This window comes from Dromaius novaehollandiae, chromosome 2, assembly GCF_036370855.1.
Source record: "Dromaius novaehollandiae isolate bDroNov1 chromosome 2, bDroNov1.hap1, whole genome shotgun sequence".
Lineage (NCBI taxonomy): Eukaryota > Metazoa > Chordata > Aves > Casuariiformes > Dromaiidae > Dromaius > Dromaius novaehollandiae.
The window spans coordinates 76,371,584-76,394,910 of record NC_088099.1 but is presented as its reverse complement, the minus strand read 5'-3'; the positions used below and the strand labels follow the sequence as shown (position 1 = coordinate 76,394,910).

Sequence of the window (23,327 nt, the reverse complement as noted above, 5' to 3'; positions counted from 1 at the left end):
TATCTAATGAGGTAAAACAATTTATTGAGTTGTCTAACTCTTCTGTATGAACCTTTATGTCATATCATATGACTTGTATTGGGATAAAGTTTAGATTTAAAGCCAGGGAGTCAAATTACTTTAAGCTTTAGAAAGAAGAGGAATTAGACTTAACCTAAATAATTGCCCTAAAATATTCATAAGTAGCATTACTCTCTTCTCAGCAAGGATACAAGAATAGTAATTTGAAGCTTGACTAATTTTATGAATTATAATTTAAGTTCAGATTGCTACTGGAACCTTTGACAGAATTATGAGCTAATCATTATCCTTGGCACTAAGCTTGACGTTTTCCTTTCCTACTCCTTTTCCTATGTTGATTTTGCTGGTTTCGGTGACTAATGGAACCTGAAGGTTTCCAAAGGGAGCTTTGATGATTCCTTCCTTGAAATCCTACTAGCCTTGAACCCTGTGAGGCCCGGACTTCAGTGTTTGTTTGCATTGCTGTATTTCAAATATATCAGTCTGAAATCTTAGGTGCTTTGGCATGTTTTTCTTATGAATTTATAATTTCAAAGAGTGTTACTGGTAGTAACTGATACTTGAAATAAACAGGAGTAGAAGACACCACTCTGGAGTAAGGTTGTTAGATGTTTATTACCTTGAAATCCCCAAACCACAAGGGGAACCCCAGGAGCCTTGCGGGGAAGCAACTGGGCTGTTTCAGGCACTGCAAAGCATTGGCCCATGGCGAGGTTCAGGAGGATGTGAGTTTAAGGTGAATTAATAGATTACAATATACGGTACTGTGCATGTGCTACAGATAACAAGGGAAGTGATAATTCTTTAGGTATACAGATAACAAGGGAAGCAGTAATTCTCTAGGAGTACACAAGTCCAGACTGATGCCTATGTGGCGCAAGTCTAAGGGTTGCGACCTGCCATTCCTTATGGTTTCTGCACACCAAGTGTTTTGGCAGCTGGAATAATTGATTGGTTAATGTGCACCTGTCTCCTTGCCAATCTTCCACTGTTTACCTACTACAAAGAGTAACACCAAATTAGGACTTACAGTGCCTTAACATGGGTTTTCTGAAGCCTTGTGTGATAAGGTCTTTTAAGAACTATGAGTCCATTCTACTTTTGAAAATTCAGACAAAACTACAAGAGCCTATATTTGGAACCTTGGACAAAACTGACACTGTGTATTTTGTCAATTTAAAGTGTGTAGGTCCTGACCAAGGTTGCATGTAGCTGACTGGAAGGGAATAAGAATCTGTAGAGAGAGGAAGAAATAGTATTCCGAAAACTTCTTATACTTCTGAAAGGAATGGTTTAAAGCCAAAAATACTCCTGGTTCAAAGAGCAATTATTTACCAGAAAGAAGGAAAAAGAAAAGATATGTAGGTTTGATCTTCGTGTTAGTTTCATGTCTGTTTAATACGACCTCTTTATAATATTTCATATACAGCTTCGTTGGACAGCAAGCAGCAAAAACCTTCAGAATCAAATTATTTGTTTAGTGGGGAATGTTCTTCTGGCCACTGGATTTCTCTCTTACTCTGGACCTTTCAATCAGGAGTACAGGAACTTACTGCTGCAGTTGTGGAAGAAAGAAATGAACAACAGTAAGATTCCGTACAGTAATGTAAGTGTTCCTGAACTATCCTGGCCTTACTCTTTTCCTTGCAGAGATATAATGTTTCAAGCACTTAATTCCAGAAAAATACTTCACTGGAAGATTATTTGTAGGCTGTCACATTCCATCAGATTTTTAGTAATAAAAAATAAGACAGTTAATAACAGAGTTTATAAAAATAATGTTTTAAACTCTTCTTTAAACTTCAGTGCATCAGTGCAGGCCAGGGATCTGGCAAATCCAACACAGAGATACTGCATGAGGTCAGGTACCCTGGGAGGAAATTGCATTATATGGGAAATGAGGTAAATTTACCAGATCAGAGCAGATTTATCTTAACATAAGGGTATCCATCAGGTAGTCTCATTTTTCCTCGATAGTTGGTGTATTCGACAGATATCATATTGTGCCCATAATTTCAGTCATAAAGTCAAGCAAATCAGGGACATCTAGTACTCAGCAAAAGCAGAAAATACGTATATTGAAGGAAGCACTAGCTGTAACTGTCTCTCTCAACATTGCTATTGCCTTATACAGGTAACTTGTGAATGTACGTTTGAGAATCCCACCCCACAACTGGTTTTGTTCTACCTTCTAGAGCTTCCCAGACAGTCTTTGAGGCAGCAGCTCCCAAGTTAGGCCCACAGGATGGTACAGAGAGGGAGGATTGGTCTGTGGCTTCTGGGCTAGGTGACATTCCCCAGACATCTTCCAGGGGCCAAACAAAATTTACCCCATTTCCACTCTTACATATAGGCTCATGTGCTGCCATTAGAAATCTGCTCTCTCTGTGGATATGCACCTTTCACTCTGAACTATAAATGTAGACAATGAAGGAAGAATTTGCATTAAAGCTTTTTTCATATATTTCAGAGTTCTGACAGATTGCATCATAAATTCTTTAACCTACTATTCTTAATATTAAATTGTGAAATCAACAAAGTAGTCCAATAATATAAAGTTCCATGGTTTTCATTTAGAATTACGTAAGTACATTTGAATAATCCATATTTGCTAGAAAATGTCTGCAAAATGGAGCTAAACAATTTTTCCTTCTTCAAGCTTCACACTTCATTTTTAATCTTAGTGTAGCTTGATTAATTCTCAGTTGGCATAAAAATACACTTACACCCAATTATTGAACACACCATTATATATTTTTAATCAGGAAGTACCACCTCTGCACTCTGCTGCTTTTACTGCTTTATCAGCAGTCAAAAAATTATTTACACCCTCCTCTCATACCCTCTGCTTGTGTACCCACACCATTTAATTTAGTTTAGTTTAAGTGTCTTGCTGAAATGATTAAGTTAAGTCAAACTTGGATTTTTTAAAACTTGCTTTAAATCAATTTAGCTTGCTCCAGTTGAAAAACTTAAATCCAGGTAGATTTTTCACCAATAAGGCTGTTCTCAGTGTACCTCACATCACAGCTTCTTCTCAAATGGCCTAACTCTGTGTTAGGAGAGGAGGCCTAAAATGCAGCTGAGCTACTGTGATCCCATCTGCTGCTTCAGTTCCCTACCACGTCATATAGTACTTTTATTGAAGTGAGCAGCTTCCATATTGGGACTATGATACAGTGCAGACTATGTAAGGTCTAGATGGATTTATTAACATTGTACCAATATCACTGCAATGTCAGGCAAGATTCTTTACCAGTGTGGTATGGGAGTTCTCCTACTTCATTCATCCCAGGGAGGCTTTTTCCCAAATTCAATGTACAAAATGTTCTTATCAGTTACTTACCTTGAGGAACGTCTGTCAAGATTCTTATCATTTATGGTGAGAACTTAGATGTATAATGTCCTTAGGAAACAAGAAATAAGGAACTACAGTCTGCCTCTCTGAAGATATTCTGACCACATTGCTATTCAGCTGCATCCTTCAAAATTTGAGGAATACTTTTTGATTGCTTCTGTGTTACTAATTTATCTTTTTTTCAAATGTACAGGCTAGACACAGAATGTCACCATTAACTTGAGTTTCAAGCGACAATTATCGTTCTGTTTAGATAGTTCCCCTAATGAGAAGACTATGGTTTTAATGAGTGTGTATGGAAGGGAAGAGAGTTTTAGGATTTTTTTCAGTGAATTGAGAACTCACAAAAAGGCGGCAGATGGGTACTTCACACCACAGGAAAGAAGGCAGCTTTGTAGTATAAGCAAAAGGCTTGACATCTGCCTTACTTTGTCACAGACTAACTGGGTATGGGTGTATGAGTCATTTAGGTGTAACGTTTCAGAGAGCGCTGTTTAAAATTAGTCATTTAGCTCTGTAGTTAGGCACTTAAATAAACCAAATTTCAGATTTGCAGGGTGACTGAAACTTTACTTTCAGTAAAAAAAAGTCAAAGCTTTTTTCAAAGCTGGATTCTACAAATAGAAAATTGTCTACTTAAGGAACTAAATATGGGTTTAGCTTCATATTGCTGAAAATTTTAGCTTTTTAAATTTTTTGCTTCCCTTTTCATAACTGGAAACTTGATTATTAAAATTTCTCTGTCTTCTGAGGGTGCTTTGTGTTGCTTTATTCTGATTCTTCAATAATCAGAGTACAGGAAATCAAAGAGGGGAAAAAAGCTTTTAAGCCTTGCAGCCACTGGTATGAGTAACTCTCATGATTTTATCACAAGTCTCACAGTATCTGTAATTTTGCCTCAGGACCCAGCTGCTGAATTATGTGACTTTTCTGAGGTTCTCAGGCTTTTTCTTTCTTTTTTGACATGTTGCATGTAGAAAAAGCCTAAAAATAGGAATTCTAGAGGTGAAAAATGTGAGACACAAATAAAAAAAAACTCTTCAATTTTATTTTTTTTAAATCACATTGTTATTAAGCTACTTTTCTTATTTTGGAGAGCTTAATTTGTGATTTTAATCACTGTTTTCCTCACATACATGTTCTTGAGAGGACAGTCACTGTTCATAGTGAATAAAATACAGTGTATTAGTCGATCTATACAAATCAAACTGTAAGAGAGTATATGAGCTGGGGACAGCTCTGATTATAGCAATAATATGTTTCCATGATAGTCCATGATTATTGGTTCATAGGAATGAACCAATCTTTCATACAGTAGGAGCCATCTTTTCTCTGAGTCTCCCACAAGGCATCCTGTACACATACACACACTTGGAGGGCATTCTAAGACATGTAACTTTACAGCAAGAGAAAGTGCTTCTGTACAAGACAACCCCTCCTCTTGAGCTAGCAAAAAGAAAAGATTTTGCCAATATCAAAATCAGCTTGTCATTAGATATGCAACTGGCTACAGTGTTTCTCTGACACTTCTGCTGTCTTTCTTTGGTGCCATTTATGTCACTTAGAGTCAGTGGAAGTTCAAAGCTTGAACAGGATTCACTTTCATTGTTCCTCCACTTTCAGGATTTAGGCACTGGACTTTAAAGAAAGGAAAGATAAACAATTACTACCAAATATATTCTTTTACCCATTGTGATCAGAATAGGAAGAGCAACTTCATTAAACATTTTAATAAAACCCTTCAAACTGGTACTAATTTTGTAATTTTTATTAGGATCTGAACCTTACTGGTTTGCTTGTTGACAATGCTACAATTGGTGAATGGAACCTCCAGGGTCTTCCAAGTGATGACCTCTCAATTCAGAATGGCATCATTGTCACAAAAGCATCTAGATATCCTTTGTTGATTGATCCACAAGGTCAAGGAAAGATCTGGATTAAAAGTAAGGAAAAGGATAATGAACTCCAGGTAAATTATTCACTTAAATTTTGTCTGTGTGCGTGCGTGTGATGTCAGATCACAGTTAGCAATACAACTATTTTCCTATGACCATACTTTGGCCATGTGTTATGGTAATTTGAATCTGATGTTCATGGTATACTGTTGGGCTCACAGAAATTCAAATAAGACTGAGGCAGAATCTGTGACCTGTATCTGTCAGGGTGAAATAACTTGTACGACTTTGTTTTCTCTTAGAGACAGTTTCAGGAGCAAACTAGGATTATATATTATGCCATAAGTATTTGAAAGATGAATTTTTTTAATTGTTTGCCATAGAGAAAGAGACAATTACTAGTAGAGAAAAGTAAATGACTTGCAAAACTAAGACCAGACAGTATCAAGCAGTTATATCAAGCAGCCATGTTGCATAGGAATAACATTTTAGGATCATCCATTTAAGAGGAAAATAAAAAAAGGAAAAAGGGAGGAACTGGAAGGAAATAATGGTGGCCTGAGGTAGAGTGGAAATCTAGCCATCTTTTGAGGCACACCAAACACAGAACGCAAATTTAGTATACATCTTCATGATTAAGGGCATGTGATAAATATATTTTTTGTTTACTTTATCTACCCTTCCTGCTTTTCATCTAGCAGTGCATGCTGTTTGGCATCTGGGTCTTGTATTTTATTTAAAACCATTTTTCCCCCTTCTAGTCAGTCTACCCTCCATGCTGCATTACACTAATATGGCTAAAATGGGTTATAATAAAAATCTGAGCACTTGATGTATTTTCAGGCCGGATTAATCGTGACACCAAAGAGTTAGTTGTTAATGATTCAGATCTATCCTACAACTTTAGATTATCACATGAATACCACTCAAAATGGGAGTGTGGATAAGAAAAGAAAATGAAAAAGAAGCTAAAGATGGTGGTATCTCAAGAGCTGATGACATCATGGAGATATTGTTAAGTAAATGCTTGCCCTTCTGGAGCTTGTCCTATCCCTGTATTTCCTAGCTCCCATGAGAAAGGCCCAGTGTTCAACCCCACATCAGATCCAGTTTCTGGATTTTTGTGGTGCATGGCCACAAAAATGGTACAGAAACACAACTAGCAGCAGGAAGTATTAACTGAGCAGAAAGAGAAAAATATAAGACAATATTCAAAGATCTTTGAAGAAAAAAATGAATGTTTTTATTAAAAATATGAATAAAAAGTCCTCCTAAAACATATGAATTATTGTCATAGGAGAGCTGATGTATTTTGTGACTGTATGAAATCAGTAGATTTCATACACAAAATCTACTGATTTCCAACAGAGTAGATAACATGGTTTCCTCTAAATTACATCAGACTTTTCTTTGTCCTCCCAAAATTGGATCAAGAAAGGCTCTTTTGATAAACTAACAGAAAAGAATAAATAGAAGGATGTATCTCATATCCCACCCTTTTTGAGACTTGCATCTCCTACTTAGGATTTCAGAAAGGTGCCAAGCTCAGCTCTGGAGTGACAATGTTAAGCTCCTTCAGTTAGGGACCCATGCTGACTCTTTCTGCCATGTTGTATAGCCTTTTCTCCAATACCTTAAAAGATTAAGTATTCTCCAAGCTCCTGCTTCAGTTCCCTCCCCTGCATGGAAGTGACTGTGTATTGCCTGCCTTCCATGTGGCTGCTTTAGTCCCTTGCCTGAGCACATTCTATGTGAAGGAACTATGAACACAGGCCTTTAATTCTTTGATCCAGTATTTATTTTAGAATTTTATATTGCATACTCACCAAAGCAGGGACTAGGAGATGTATATTCAATACCATTTCCTCTTTCCCCACTATTTATACGTTATAGGTTACCACATTTAACTGATGAGCCAGAGAAAAATGTCCACCAGGCTTACCTTGTGGTCAGTGTGTGTGAATATACAGCCTATGAAATTTGTAAATCTTGATGTGGCTTAACTGCTGAGCTGCTCAGTATTCTCAGCACTTCTGCAGCTTTGGATACAGATGCAACCTGTAGGTACACAGGAAAACTTTTTTGATGAAAACTGAGACAACTATGGACTTTCAGACATCCTGGCTCAGGTGTCAGCTGACATCTGAGTTCTCCCCCTGTAAAATCAAGGAGGAACAGGGTTATGTCAAGACTCTAAATACCCAAGTGTTTAGATTATGCCTTTAACCTGGGATATTTTCATTGGCAATGGTCTTGTCAGAGTTACGTTATCGATCAGTGAGACACCAGCTTCCTCCATCAGTTTCATTCAGACTGAAAATGTAGGCATTATAATATTTTGATGAATACAGATATACCTAAGTTTTAAAAAAGCTAAAAGTGAGGAGTGCTGGAACATAGTATTAATTATTAAATAATATATTGTTTTAAGCCTGTGTAATATATTTCTAGATATCTTAATTATACATTTTTCAGAGTGGTGTCTGTAAGACAAGGACTTTCGTTATTTAAAAAACCGTGGCTATCCTATATTCCTCTAGTCAGAACAGACTCCAAAACTATGGCATAACAGGCTTCTGGGAAGATGGTTCAATTTTCATCTCAAAGGCTTATCGTAAATGCACTAAATCTAAATAGATGAAAAGTAGTCATTGTAATACTTAGCAAGTTTAAGACTTGATCTTGGGAATGGAAACTGAAGTGGAAATTCAATAACTGATATGAGACAAGGTGTCCTATGTAAGATTGATTCCCTGACTGAATCCTATAAATATTTCCTTACCTCTTATTAGTGTTTTGAGCATAAAGACATTAATATTGAAGAGGTATTAAGATACTACAGTGATTGCACAGATAGACAGATAGCTAAGTAAATAGGTAGGTAGATAACTAAAGAAAAACAAAATGTGTGGTCCCCTTTTCTATTGAATTTAAAGCAAAACATTAAAAGCATTCATTAACTTTTTAATTAATTCTTATTCTTAATGTATTAATTTTAGCATAGGCAGGTTTTGGTCCCTAAATTGTAATAATTTGTGTAGGTATCTCAGGATGAGTACAATTTTTGAAAGTTATAATAGATTTTATACTGTTTTCTGTGTGCTGCAAGTATGTGCTGCAAATATGTGTGAACCAATCTTTCTAGGTTACAGCCATGAACCACAGGTTCTTCAGAAGTCACATAGAAGACTGCCTGTCTCTTGGCCGACCTTTGTTAATAGAAGATGTTGGAGAAGAACTTGATCCTGCTCTAGATAACATTTTGGAAAAAAATTTCATAAAATCTGGTTCAGCGCACAAAGTAAGATGAATTGTGAACACGAAAGTAGAAAGACAGTAGGACAGATGCGGGGTGAACAGATAGTGTGGATACTGCAGAGATTTACACCTTTGCAGCACTTAGGAAGATGAGTAGTAAACCCATGGGTTTTGTTTTTTTCCTTTTTTACCCGTTAGGCAGAAAGTTTAAAAAGTGTAAATGAAAAAGTAAAAAGAAAGGGTTTATCCATTTTTCACTGGAAAAAAAATAACTGATTTTTTGCATTCAGCTTTAGAAAAATAAATAATACATTTTATTTTCAGGTGAAAGTTGGTGACAAGGAGGTAGATCTGATGAAGGGGTTTACCCTTTATATGACAACAAAATTGGCCAATCCTGCCTATACTCCAGAAATCAGCGCAAGAACAACAGTGATCGACTTTACAGTTACTATGAAAGGGCTGGAAGACCAGCTCCTTGGCCGTGTCATCCTCACAGAAAAGCAGGTATCTAGATCTAGTAGTTTGCAATATTTGTACAGAAGGAAGGCTTGTTCAGTATTTGCACTATAAGTGTATATACTTTGTTTTGTCCAAAATCAAATGCAAAAGCAAAATTGTGAATGAAAGTTAAGTTCTCGTGCATTCTTGAAGAAAAACATGGAGCTATTTTTTAATGGGATGGAGGCGCTTAAACATTTTTTTAAGATCTGGCCTTTGAAAGAGAAGAAATGAAACTATTCATTAAAAATACATCTCAGGCATATACAAGATATAAATAAAGCATCTTTATTCCTTCATATATAGCAAAGTCTCCTAGTTCAGTCAGAAAACTCTTTTATTTCTGATTTTTTTTAAACTTAATTTGAATTTCCTGAAAAAATTATTAGGAACTTGAACTACTTTTGCCAACTAGGCTGTAATATGCAAGGAGATATGGTATTTTTAAGTAGCCCTCCACTCTTACTTGAGCCTGCACCTGCTAAAATTTCCATTGATTATCTGGAAGCAAAGTTAAGGAAGAAAATCCTCTCCCAGTTTGTTTTTTCAGAATTTTTACTTCTTAATTCAAAATCTGAGAAGTCCTCCAAATTAACTTTATTCCTAGATCGATCCTATTTCTTTTTGTCTGATATCTAATTTAACAGCCTGGTGATCCAAAAACTTAGGAGTCAATCCATCATGGGCATTGGGGACACATTTGTTTTTTAATGTGGCAGTCATACCAATAAATAAGTGAATATCATGGTCCAGTCACACTAAAATAAAGTGTTTGTTTCCTTTCTCATTAAAATGAAAGCATAGAGGTTATAGTTCTTATAAAATGGGATGACTTTCTTATTTAAAATGGAACATTTCACAGTTGCATGTTTGTGAGAAAAGTAACAAAGATTAAAGAACTGCTGCTTTCAATAATCATAGGTCGACGTCTCGTGTGAGAGCAGTTCCCCACATGATGAAATGTTTTCCTCCTCCTTCCACTTCCCAAGAGCACATTCTAACCACTGAGCTTTAGTGGTGCTCAGTCTCTCCTGCTGATGTCTTTCAACTTTGCTCAAATAAGCATTTACTGAAATAAGAACTGGAATCTAAGTGCCTTTCTTTAAGTCTGAGAATCACAGTTAGAGACTAGAAAGTCATTGTTATGCCCAAACTTCCTGGCTTAGTGAATTGTTCCATGAAAACCGGAAAAGGAGGTACTGAGGAAAAGCTATCCACTTAGCAGAGCATTTGGGACAAGCACTAGGGATGTGAGACTCAAGAATTTTAAACTTTACTCTAGTACATATTTATATAAGCAAAATGGAAAAGCATCAGCAGGAGTGGCTGGGAATATCCTGAGCAAGTAACAAGTAGCATTGTGACTCTGGACCTCTGATGGGAGACAGAGGTTTAAATCCCTTTTGCCAAGATGTAAGTGAAGTTGGTTTCTCACAAGCCTGTATACAAGCTTGCACTTTTGAACTCTCAGATGAAAAGTGATACTAGTACCTATTAGGCTTCACAAACACAAATACCTCACTGTGTTTTTTTCTGGACAAAAGTTTTAGAGAATTCATGTTGAACATATATAGCAATACCTAGACTGCAATTTGGGGCAAAAACATGCTCACTGAAAAATATTAATCCAGTGCTGTGTATCAGCTGAACCAAACTGCAAGGGTAACTGCTCAGTATTAGTGCTTCTTGCTGCACTGGGTTGTAAGTGATCAACATTTATTAAACTTCTTTCTTTTATCATATATGAAGAAATCATGATTATTCTGTCTCTTCTGTCCCAATACGAGACAAATGTCCTGCCATAGATAGCCAGAACCAATGGAGCTCTGATAAATTTTGCTCAAAGAAAAGACAAAGCATAAACAGAGAATCTGAAAAACAAGTTTGCTCTTACAAATAAGAGGACAACTTCATGATTACTGAGCTACAGTAATAGATTAAAGGAGTCCAGACATTCTCAAAGACTTCTATAGTGATGAATGAAATATATGATCAAAGAAGTGTTTATTTATCTCAGCTTTAAATGTTACTCCTGTAATTAAAAAAAAATTATCAGCATCTTGTACTTTGATAGTGAAGCTGTTGCCACTATTTGTGTTCAAAGCAGCTAGTTTTTATGTTACAAATGTGGTCGTGAAATCCTCTTGCAAACAGAAGTCTGGCATCTGGTATGTTTGCTCTTTTTCTGAAAGATATATTTTAAAGAATTACAAATAGAATGGATGGGGTGCCTGTTTTAAGCTAAGCATGTCCTTAAAGACATGTCTGAGTGTTCTGTAGAACTGATCCTACTATATAATTTTTTTTTTAATGGTAAAGAAAGAGGAGAAAATGCAGCAAATTTGAAGCTGAATCCTCTTTTAGGATGCAGTTACTTCCAGCTTTCACACGGCTACATTCTATAGCCCCAGAATACACTACCAAAAGTCTTCAAACCAAGTTTGTGAGAGTGAAGGAATTTGTGACTTCTCATTCTTTGAAATATAGAAGAAACACTTCTGTGCTCTATAACTCTGTACCCTTTCTCTCTAACTTAACATGTTGACATGAGTGAGAAGAAGCTGAGGAAAATATAGGTGTAGGTAGACTGATGCTATTAACTACCTTTTTCTTGCCAGAAGGTTGACTCGATTAAATAGAGGTATCCAGCAAGGGTATCTCTGAGCTGTGTTGGACAGTGTCATAGAGATGTCTCGTTGCACTTGGCATTGTGTTGACTTGTCTGTCATCTTCTGTTCACTTGTCATTGTCAGTCTTGCAGAAATAGCATAAAAATTCTACATCACATAGATAATTATTGTAGCATTTTCTATTTTAAAATCAGTAGAGGAGTGTAGCTTGCTAAGTCACAGACTAATAGAAATTAGAAATGGAAAAGGTCATCCAGTTAATTTCCCTAACAATGGAAAATTAGTCATTACCATTGTAGGTATCATTTTTTCAGCCCTTTGTCTGATTTAATTTAAGTATTCAAAGTAATGTGCCTTTTATCACTGCCCATTGGAAACTAGTTTACGTGCTTTGTGCATCTTACCAGGAGGAAGTTTTTTTCTGGTAATTTTAATTCCTCAGTATGCTGCATTAATCAAATAAATGCGGTATACATATAAATCACTTCAGTATATAACACGTCTGTGTTTTATAGAAATAGCAGGAAAATTCCCAATCTGTCTGTCATGCATGAAATCACAATTTCTGAGTCATCACAAGGAAATTTCCTTTGAATAAATCTTAAATATTCTAATGAAAATTTCTGACTACAGGAACTGGAGGCAGAAAGAGTCAAACTGATGGAAGAAGTAAAATCTAACAAAAGGAAAATGGAGGAACTTGAAGATAATCTACTCTTCCTTCTAACCAGTACAGAAGGCTCTTTGGTTGAAGATGATTCTCTGATAGAAGTCTTAAGAATCACTAAAACAACAGCAGAAGAGGTGAATTTTGAATACATTGCAGATATATTTTGTATTTGTAATTTAAAGATTATCTGTAGGCAAAATTTTTTTGTTTTTCCATTCAGAGTTACTCTGTAATGTCTGATCTCATAAATAAATAATAGAAATATTATCATTTTCCATCATAAAATTTTACAAAATTAATCTATTACCTGGATACTGTTGAATATTCCAGGCATACCTTGCAGATAGATGCAAGTTCAAATCCATCCTTTTGTGCTTGGTGTTTGAACACATGAAGACACAATGACTGTGCTGAAACACTGACAGGGTGAAGCAAAACTTGACTAAAAATATTATGATCTTAATCGAGACCTTTTCTTTTTGCCTGTGCAGTATGAATCAGAAGTGACATAGCTTAATCTGCATGGTCTTTTCAATTGATTTTAAGGTCAGTGAAAAATTAAACATAGCAGCGGAGACAGAGGTACAAATCAATACTGCACGTGAAGAGTTTCGGCCTGTTGCTAGTCGTGGTAGCATCCTTTATTTCCTAATTGTGGAAATGAGCTTGGTTAACATCATGTACCAAACATCCTTACGACAGTTCCTTGGCATTTTTGACCTATCAGTGGAAAGAGCTCTGAAATCTCAAATCACAGCCAGAAGGGTAGCCTATATAATTGAGCACCTCACTTATGAAGTCTTCAGATATACTGTTCGAGGGCTGTATGAAAATCACAGATTCCTGTTTACATTGCTTCTGGCACTGAAGATTGACTTGCAGGCTAAGAAGATTTCACACAGTGAGTTTGAGACACTCATCAAAGGTAATTTCTCTTAAAATCTTCCTGTTTATGTATATTCCTGAACTGCCAAATGCAGATTTTGCAGTGCTTGCTCTACTGATATGTTCAGTGATCTTAATGTTTTTTAACTGGCAGATGCCTGCATGTAGTGCACAACAGAGGTTTAAGAGACAAAAGTTTACAAAAGAAGAACAATTAAGTTATTCGTTGTCAAAATAATGCTAAAAAGATGAAGATATTTATCTGTTTTATATTGGAAAACACAAAAAAATGGCCATTACTTTGTAAAAGACCATGTAATTTTCTCTGGGGCACATGTTGCCACATGCCTATCTTTATAAGCTTGGGCATAATCAGCAAAATCTCTTTTGATGGCTAGTGAGCCATCAGGTACTGGTGAACACCAGAATGCATGAAAATAACACGTTTAAATGTTACTATTAAAAAAACATGGAAACTTGCTACATTTAAAAGGTTGTTGCATGTAGCCTCCTTGGCTTTGTAACACCACTGTATGCCACTGTTAAGACACAATGACAATGAAAGTTTTAGCAAAGTTTATAAAGTTCTGATGGAGGTGAACCCCACTGTCCCCAAGTTAAGAGCTGCCCCTCATTGTACTTGGTATCCAAAGATCTCAGTTTGCTTTGCAAATACTTGTTTAAAGTTCAGCTATGATTTGGCTGTGTTGGAGGTGCAAATGGGCATGATGCTGGAGTGGTGGGTGAGCAAAGAGCCCCTTGAAGTTACACAGTGCTGGAAAGGAATGCACACCATGTGCTTTCCCTTTTTTAGTCTATGTGAAGGGAGACTGGACTATCCATAGGTCCTTCCTACATCTGGACTGAAGACTTGGTTTGATCACCTTCTTAAATAGGCAAATATTATTCCAACTCTACAGGTGAACACAGAGAAGTACAAAAACAACCGTATGCAACTTTGGGAGGCTCTGAGGTCATTTCCCCAATCTATTTTTGTTAAATAATTCTTCCATGCAGATTCTAGGTCCCCACATCCTGGTTTGCAAAGATTTTTACCCCCTAAACTGTAGAAACCAATATTTATGATTGCCTGTCATTTTTCTGTGTTAACAATGATGGTTTCCTTTATAAAATTTTTCACCTTGCAGGAGGTGCCAATTTAGATCTGAATTCTGTGGAACCAAAACCAAAAAAGTGGATCCTTGATATGACATGGCTCAATCTTGTGCAATTATCTAGCTTGCACCCTTTTAATCAACTTCTGGTGCAGGTTGTGAGGAATGAGAAGTCTTGGAAAGCTTGGTTTGATGAAGAAGCACCTGAAAGAGCTGTTATTCCTGATGGGTATGACAGCTCACTGGACCAATTTCGTAAACTACTCCTTGTCCGTAGCTGGTGCCCTGCTCATACGATGGCCCAAGTAAGATACACTTTCATGCAAGTTTTATACCATGTGGCATCTCATGTAGAACTATAGTGCCAAACTTGTCTGACTTTGCTTTTATCATAATGTTTGTTGAAGAGTAAGCTGTTCTGAAAAATCACAAAGATTTTTGAGGTCTTTTTAATGACTCTGTATGACAACTGTATAATTGTAATGATTTAGAAAGGGCATTACAAAACATGAGACATTGTACTGTAGTTGTAAGGATACCAGTCTTTTTACTGTATGTGGCATTTCTGCAGTGGAGTTCTGAAACTTGTAAAGCACTTGCATTCTTCCAGAGAATTAAAAGATCCATCCCAGTTTCTTCCTGTAAGAAGTGGAAAGCAACGAGATCATTTTGATCACAGACATATTAAAATAGCATATGAACTGTTCATTTACTTACTTGTTCCTCCATGCTGAGCAAAGAATAATTAAGAGTGTCTCATGGCAAATATTGTAAGAGAAACTCCAATAGACTAGTAGTTTCTCCACACTCTGTGATATTTGGATTTTTTTAATATAGATTTATAAGAAATGTATGAGACTATGAACACCCTCTTTTCAATTTTTTTAATGTCTTTAGTTGCATGGAAAAGCAGCATTTCTGATTTCCTTCCACCTTGACATGTTACATGTTCTGATAGCATCCATGTTGTATTGAGGGGGCACCATTTTCTCAAGGAGCTTTTCTTGAATAAGACCCCCTCTGTCCTCTTTCCTTTTCCAGTCTTCAGCTGGCAAATAGGAGAGGAGGATGGGAGCTCCATCTGCCACAATTTTCACAGATCGAAATAATAAAGTTGCTACTGGATCATCCACCAACACTTGCGTTGTTCTGCAGGACCATCTTTGAAGATGAATGTCTCTGAATAGTGGTTTTAACAAATGTAGTTATTTTAATTTTTGAGGAAAGAGAGCTTTGTTTTTGCCATTATCTTCCTTATCTCTTCTTCCTCTGCTGTGCTTCTCTAATGGTCACAAAATTTTACCTATCTTTACTAGGGCAGGGGTCACACTTAACGGTGGAAAACTTACTGACTGATACATTTTTTCTGGAACTGGCCTCTTCCTCAGACCACTATCTTCTTGGGTGCTTCAATCTATAATGCACTCTTCAGAATCTGTGCTAGCAGTTTACATAGCTCTAAAATCATGGCTGCCAAAAAACTGTTTCATATACCAGGATGGCTCCAGAAGTCCTTTTATGAAATGTCTGTGAAAAGGAAACATTAGAGGGATAGGCAAGGCCCAGACTTTTAAGGATAAAGTCTGAGCTATGTTTAGGTTTTGCAGAAACAAACAGCCTAAGAGACTTGAATTGGGTAACCACTGAACAAGAGAATTTGTGTTTGAAGTTCCATCAATTATGTAAAAGACTGCAAGTGAGTCAGGTTAAAGATCTGTCTAAGCTGGTATACTGTAAAGACAGTGTCAACAGTATGTGCTAGGAGAGATAAGAAAGGGGCTGGTATAGAGCCCCTTTATCTTGGGTATCTACCAAGCTTTAGCAATCAGTAATTTAGGGGCAACATCTGGGCCATCAGCACAACCAACAATGGGTCTATTCTGCATGGATTTCTGTAGTTCTTTTTAAAAACTGTTCAGCAGCCTATAGCAACAGCTTTCACAGGATAGCTTTTGTGTGAACAGAGTTCTTCCTTTTGTTTGTTTTAAATTTACTGTCTGAGAATTTCAGTGGTTGACTCCTGTGAACTGTAACTTTTGTTACATCCAAGTTGAAAATGGAAGTTTAAAAAGTTTTTCCTTCCAGTGAAGGTAAATGTTGGTAAATTCCATATCAGTGATTGCTACTTAAAAAAAAAAAAGTATGTATTTACGGATTTTTTTTTTTTTTTTTAGGCTCGACACTACATTGCAGAATCCCTTGGTGTGAAGTATGCAGAAGGTTTTATTCTTGAAATGGAAGCACTGTGGACAGAAAGTGACTGCCGAACACCTTTGATATGTTTTTTATCAATGGGATCTGATCCCACTGAAAATATAGAACGTCTTGCAAAATCAAAGGTATCCTGAAGCTAATGTTGCTAGAGCTAGGGAAAAAGCTAATTTAAAGATGTAAAACTATTCCATTGAATTAGAAATGGTACTTTCACATTTTATATATGTTCTAGTGATGGTATTTGTATTCATACCAGTGTTGTCTGGAAGTTAATTTTGGACTAGTAGCCAAAATACATGTTCTGAGGAAATGGAAATGTTACATTCCTACTTTCCCCAGTTGTTTTATTCCAGTGAGCTCTGTTTTTATGTAGCAGATTACAGTAGTCCATCACTTAGCAAAAGTATTTAGCTATAAAAATAAAGCAATGCTTGTAATTTATGTTGTATCTCCTTCACTGTAGGAGCTTACAATCAGTAATGACAATTACATGCAGATAAAGAAAAATAAATTACACAACCGTTCAGTGGCAGTCTTACCAAAAGCCTTGCAGGTGGGCATTCTGGGGATCTGGTCTTGCCTTTTGGAAGTAGAGAGTGTATGTGTACACGTATGAAGACTTCTAATTCTGTAATTACTGTCATCTTTGTAGCAAAGATTGCAGTGAATGGTGACAAGACAAATTACTTTAAAGCATCGCTTTAAGGCACTGTGTGCTTTATGTTTTATGGTTCACAGTGTGGAGACAAATAAAATTTTCCCAATGAAAAGTTAGTCACAGTAAATCTCCATAACTTTTCCTCCCTCTTCGAATACATTGTCCATTAGAGATGCAGGCTTCTGTGCACACTAAATAAGACTTATTTTCAAGAGTGGGAAACTCTCTTCAGCTGAATTAGAAAGTTCAGATGCTTATTCTCTTTGAAAATCAGACCTCTTTATTTGTCTGACTGTGATACAGAATGTTTAAATTTAGGAACCCTCATCTGAGTGTTTAACTTAGGAATCTTAAGTCCGAAATTCTTGACATGATCTTTGTCCCAAAGATTGTGCAGCCAAATAGCCAGCCAGCATACAGATATTGGGAAGAAGGAAGGTACTTGGGTGAGAATATTTATAGGCTAGAAATGTGCAATTTTTTGAGTTCCTTTTCAGGTCCAGATATACACATAAGCTGGTTGTAGTTGTATCCTGTCCACATGGCCTATGTTATGTATACACATTTGAGTGTCTGCTTTGTGATGGTGTCTTCACTCACCTATTTGGCACTTAAATGTGTCTGTTGAGTGAAGACCTCCTAGAAAGGTACTTAACACTGTCTCCAGTAGGAATTACAGGTCTGTAATCAATAAAGAAAAAGAATGGCTCCTTTAAGAGTAATTCAGAGGTCCAGATTGAAGCTTCAACTTTGACTTGCCTTCAGAAGCTGCATATTTCTATCCCATTGGTCATGCAGGCAGGTAAGGGAAGCTGACCTCCTTGTAGTTGCTTGAAGTCAGCCAGTCACTTTGAGTCACTCCTACAAGGGGGGCGAAGAATGCTCTCCCATTCTGTCAAATCCTAAAAAGGCCCTTAGCCAAACTGGGGAAAGTGCTGCTAGGTGGAAGGTGTGCTGTAATTGTGGTTGCTGAAAAACAACAGTTTTTTGCTGTTATTTTGAAAGTATATTGCAGTGGGCAGTTTTTAAATGCCTTTGAGATTTAAGGAAGTGTGCAGAATAGTAGAAAGTGGGGCTGAAAAAGAAATTAGGAGATTACCTTGTTTATTCCCACGTGGTTTATGACCAAGGCAAGGTCAGCTAGGCTAAGTCATTACCTAAAGTAGAATGTTCTGCATGTAGAATGTAAAGTTCTTCACTGCCTTCTTGAATTAGGCTCTTATTCTACAGCATATACAAAATTTTCAAATTTACAAAAGCCATCCAAATTGTGGAAATCAAACTACAAACACAGGCATTTTTTAAAGTAAAAATGTATATTAACATTAATTGCGGGAGCTGTGGACATCTTGAGTCGTTCTTTGGCTTTGGAAAAAGGTATCTAAAAATGATTTACAGAGGATTTTGTTTTTTATTTTGCTAGTTTGCCAACAAATTGTACTTATTTGGTTCCCGGCTTTCTCTGGAAATGGCTACATTTGCTTTTTTCCAGAAGTCTTTGGCTTGACAAAGGTTAGCTGTACCAAGGATCTGATCTTAGAATTTATGTGATTCTGTACCTCCAAAATAGCTTATTTCTTAGAAGACTTCCAAAAGACATGCTGGGCCTATTTTTCAAAATATGATTCCCTTTTACAAGTATGATCTGTAGTTTTAAACCAGATTGTCAGTACTGATGGCACTTCTAAGTATGGTATTAACAATGTAAATCAATTATCTGCAGTTGGAAGTGTTCACACTTGTGACCATAAATACTTTTGCAGTGTCAATCTTCATTATTTTATTTTATTGCTTTTTTGCAAAATTTATTGTTAAATTTTATTAGTCTCCCCCCCAAAGAGTAAAAACATAGAAATGGAAGCAATATCTGTGACTGCTGCACTATATAACCTTCCTTGTAAAACAACCAAATTCTGTCATAAAACTAGTTGGATTTTTGCCCTGTCTACTTTCACTCAAAGCGTGAGTGAAAATTAACCTTCTGAGTCAAAATGAAATACAATATGCCTAGTATCCTGACTTCATTAAAACCATAATTTTTTATTATCATGTAGTCTGTTTTTCCTTTCATGGAATGATGTACAAAATCTTCAACACAACTCTTGGTGACACTGGAGTGACTAAAATTATAGTATTTTCATCTGCATAGAGGTGCATTAAGATGGTACAGCTATATTGGTGTAACTCACGACTGAGAGAAACATTCCATAGGCAAGCAGTTTTGATACAATTCTTTTAGGAGGAGTAAAATGAGGTCAATCCATGGTGAAAAATTATTTTTCCATGTTGTGTTGATGTTTTCAGTAACGTTTAGTGGTTGTACGTTTGAGAGATAACATTCCTGAGAAGAGCAAATTATGAACAGATGCTTTGTTGGGGAATACTGAACCAACTGAATGTTTATCTACTCTGAAGGGGGAGTCACAGTCTCTGACTGTAGGAGTCTTAGCTGGACTCAGATATTTCTCCTTAGAAGAGGTACAGTTTTTATTCCCCCAGTACCTGACCAACTTCACAGGTTTTTTTTAGCTTTCCTTCTTTAACCTGCATTTCCAGGTTTTAGTGGTCTGAGTGCAAGACTTAACTGCTTTCTGATCCTTGGTGTTTTCTTTTCCTTGAACTTTTTGCCAGGTTGTGGAGCAGCTGCATTTATACCATTCAATAAAATCAGGTCAGGGCCTGTTCTCTGAGGCCAAATGACCAACTACAGCTTGTGCCCATATACTTAAGCTCTCTCTCCCCCCAAAGTAGGATAGCCTCATCCACACTTTTTGGAACTGGGTAACTTTCTTCTTCCTTTTTGGCCTTCCAGCAACCGAGAGTGTCAGCAGTGGGAGAATTAAAGATTAACTTTTTTAGCTCTCAACCAGCTGAAGCTAGGCCCAGGCTGACAAGTCTTTATGCAACTCATGGCTCACAGCATGAGGGTACTCAGCTGTAACTCTTGAGCACAAAACTTTCTGTGAAAGTCTTTTCATCAGTTCTCTTGCCCTCAACTTCGTGAGTATCTACAACGTACATGGAATAGTATACTCAAATGAGTTTGACAATTCTGGTTTTCCCTGTAGGATTCAGGCAGCCACCCTAAGCCCAGGAACTGCTTATGTAACAGGAAGAACAATGGTAGTAAAGAATGATAAGCCACAAGAAGTCTGCCTGTACATTACTTACATATTTTTTATGGTCCTGATAGCAATCTGGTCAGCTTGGCTTTTGCAGATTCACCTGTGGGACTTGCATCTTCTGATTTTCTGAACTACAGTCTTTCTTCTCCCATGGCCTTCTGGAGGGGAGACTCCATAAATTTCCAGAGTTTTTGTGTCTGCATTTGTGAGCTTTGTCTTTTCTGGATCCAGAAAGCTTTTTGTAATGTAGAGATAGTAAAAATACACCCAAATTAACTTTATTTTATGCATGAATTATTACATGGAGCCTTCATATCTGTCCATCTCAAGACAGTCCACAGTATAGGAGAAAGAACAGTCAGGCAGCCATGCTGCTGTGTGTAGGTACTACTTTATCTGGGGAAGTGGGAAAGGGGAGGGGAAGCTGGAGTGGGAATCCAGCAAAGAGTTTGTATTTTAGTTGTTGCATGCCATCAAGTTTGGTAGACCCACAAAAAGAAAATTTTGTCCATTAGGTGTAGTTTTCTTTGACCTGGTGAAGATAACAGCATTGCATCTTTTGCTTACCCTCAGATTTCACATAGTCAGTCTCCACTGATGTTAGAGGTTTTCTTTCTGGTGCTGTGTCACTACACATGGGCGTACAGAAGTAGCAAATCGTGTGGCTAGTCATTCAAAAGAAATACAAGAAAACTCTTTAATTTTTCCTTCCAGAACATTCCCTGTCATGCCATTTCAATGGGTCAGGGCCAAGAACTCCATGCAAGACGCTTATTAAATCAGTGCATGCAAGATGGAGGATGGCTCCTTCTACAGAACTGCCACCTTGGCTTGGAGTTTCTTAATGAATTAATGGACACAGTCACAGCAACGGAATCTATGAGTGAAGGTTTTCGGACCTGGATCACTACAGAGGCTGACCCAGAATTTCCTATTCACCTTTTACAGTCATCTATGAAATTTACTAATGAACCACCTCAAGGTAGAAGACCATACTTTTTTGGTTTGGGGGGCTTTGTTTTTTTCCTCCTGTATCACTGTACTCTGTGGAGTATTTTAATCTTTATTCTCTCTGTTGTTTCGTTAGCAAAACACATCACTGTGTAAATCAGTCTTGCAGTGCATAAAGTATGATGCTTTTGGGGAGAAAATGGACATGCTTCATTTTGCAATAAAAATTGATAATGGTTTTGTTTGGGTAGACCCTGTGGAGAATACCATGTCAGTGGTCGTTTCTTAAGCTTAGTACACTCCGTCACTCTCTTCTTTCCATCCTGTTGACCTCACCAAAGGATGCAGAGTGGGACTGATCCTGTGCTCTGTTGGGTAAGGAAAAGGAAAGATTCTTCTGAATATCCAACCTCAACCTCCCAAACTGCAGTATGTAGCTGAGGTTGTTGCTTCCTCTTATGTCACTTGGTGCTCCTGAGAAGAGTCTGGCTCTTTGTAGTTGTCCTTCAAGTAGCTGTAGGCTGCTACTGAATCACTCCTTAGCCACTGTCATGGGCAGGACAGAATAAATGACAACCCATAATGGATCTGGGTAATAAGGTTTATTTAAGAACCAATAAGATTAGCTCTTTTATCCTACATGGTTTTTTTACACACTGATTCTTTCATACTTCATACCCCCGCCCCCAACATTACATTCACTCCCTTCCCATCAAGGAGATTGCTGCTGGTCTGGGAAGGTCAGGCAAAAAGTCGTTTGAGTTTTATTCTGGGCTGCTGTGTGCAGTTACCAGTCTCAGGCACCACTGGCCTAGGTCCTTGGGCATCCCCTGGCATCTGTCTCCATGGCTCTCCACCATCCCTAGGATCTTTTCTCACTTCCAGGGTATTCCCTCCAACCAGGAAGGTCATCTTTTTTTGGTTTCCCTAAACCCCTGGCTTTCCCCACATAAGTAGTGTATGTGCAGAAGCACAACATGTGATCAGACTCCTGTCTTATGCCTCTATATTAACTGGAGGATTCAGGACATGTCACTTTTTCCACCCTATACTGGATTCAGCTAGCAACTAGCAGGCTTGTGCCTGAGAGTTCAAAAGTTCAGTTTCAGACATTCACCCTCCCCACATACATAGTGTTCACAATTTCACCTGTTTTTCCCCTGTCTGTCTTTGCCAGACTGAACAAGCTCAGCCTTGACCTAGCCCCATAAGTCACCTGCTCTCAGTACCTGACCACCTTGATAGCCCTCCACTGAACCCTGTCCAATTTCTCCTCACCTCCCCGTGAACCAAAACATTGTATTGACATTGTATGTTGACACTGTATTTGAGGGGAAGGCACATCAGTACTAAGTAAAAAGGGTAAGAACTTCCCTTGGTCTGCTGGCTAAATTCCTTCTAAGGTAGCCTACTATCTGGTTTGCCTTATTTGAAGTGAGAGGGTAATTTTGGCTTATGATCAACCTGGCATCGGCCATAACTCCGAGGTTCTTTCCAGTAGGGCTGCAGCTTAGGCAGTCAGATCCCAGCTTGCAACAATGCATTGCATTACTTGCCTCAGGTGCAGAACTTAGCACTTGTTGAAAATTAGTCTGTAACCTGCTACTCTGTTGACTGCCTCTCTCTTACTCTAACTGTGCTGCAGACATCATTTATAGAAGTACATTTATAAAAGCAGCTTGGGATCCTGCCTTACGTCTACTTGTTGTGTATGATGAGGAAAGGCTACTTTTTATTTTGGACTCTGTCAGGAAGAAATCCTCAAGCCTGACACTTGTTCTGTCTTGCAACTCTCTCATCTTTAACTAGCTGTGTAATGCATTAACTTGCCCTTCATTATGTGTATGTGTTGCCACTGATTTCTGTTAATGAAGTCAGTAGGAGCTGACAATGTGTATCCAAGGTCAGATTTAATCTGTTGATCATTTAACCCTCTTTCTTCAGTATTCTTCTTCCCTTGCACATTAGTAAACTTTCTAAGCGTAGTTTGATCTGTGTGAAAGACATTCTGTTTTAGTGTATAGACTTATGCCAGATATATTCACT

At 37.4% G+C, this 23,327-nt stretch overlaps 1 protein-coding gene across 1 annotated transcript in view; it reads left to right on the top strand.

Moving 5' to 3' along the window:
* The window catches only part of LOC112989257 (dynein axonemal heavy chain 5-like), a 164,038-nt gene that overhangs the window by 108,490 nt on the left and 32,221 nt on the right, over window positions 1–23,327 (top strand). The window contains exons 62-70 of the mRNA XM_064506773.1: window positions 1,451–1,627; window positions 5,154–5,348; window positions 8,420–8,575; window positions 8,857–9,039; window positions 12,297–12,467; window positions 12,880–13,258; window positions 14,367–14,638; window positions 16,508–16,672; window positions 21,045–21,312. Coding sequence (XP_064362843.1) covers window positions 1,451–1,627; window positions 5,154–5,348; window positions 8,420–8,575; window positions 8,857–9,039; window positions 12,297–12,467; window positions 12,880–13,258; window positions 14,367–14,638; window positions 16,508–16,672; window positions 21,045–21,312 — 1,966 coding nt within the window. The remainder of the gene's footprint in view (window positions 1–1,450; window positions 1,628–5,153; window positions 5,349–8,419; window positions 8,576–8,856; window positions 9,040–12,296; window positions 12,468–12,879; window positions 13,259–14,366; window positions 14,639–16,507; window positions 16,673–21,044; window positions 21,313–23,327) is intronic.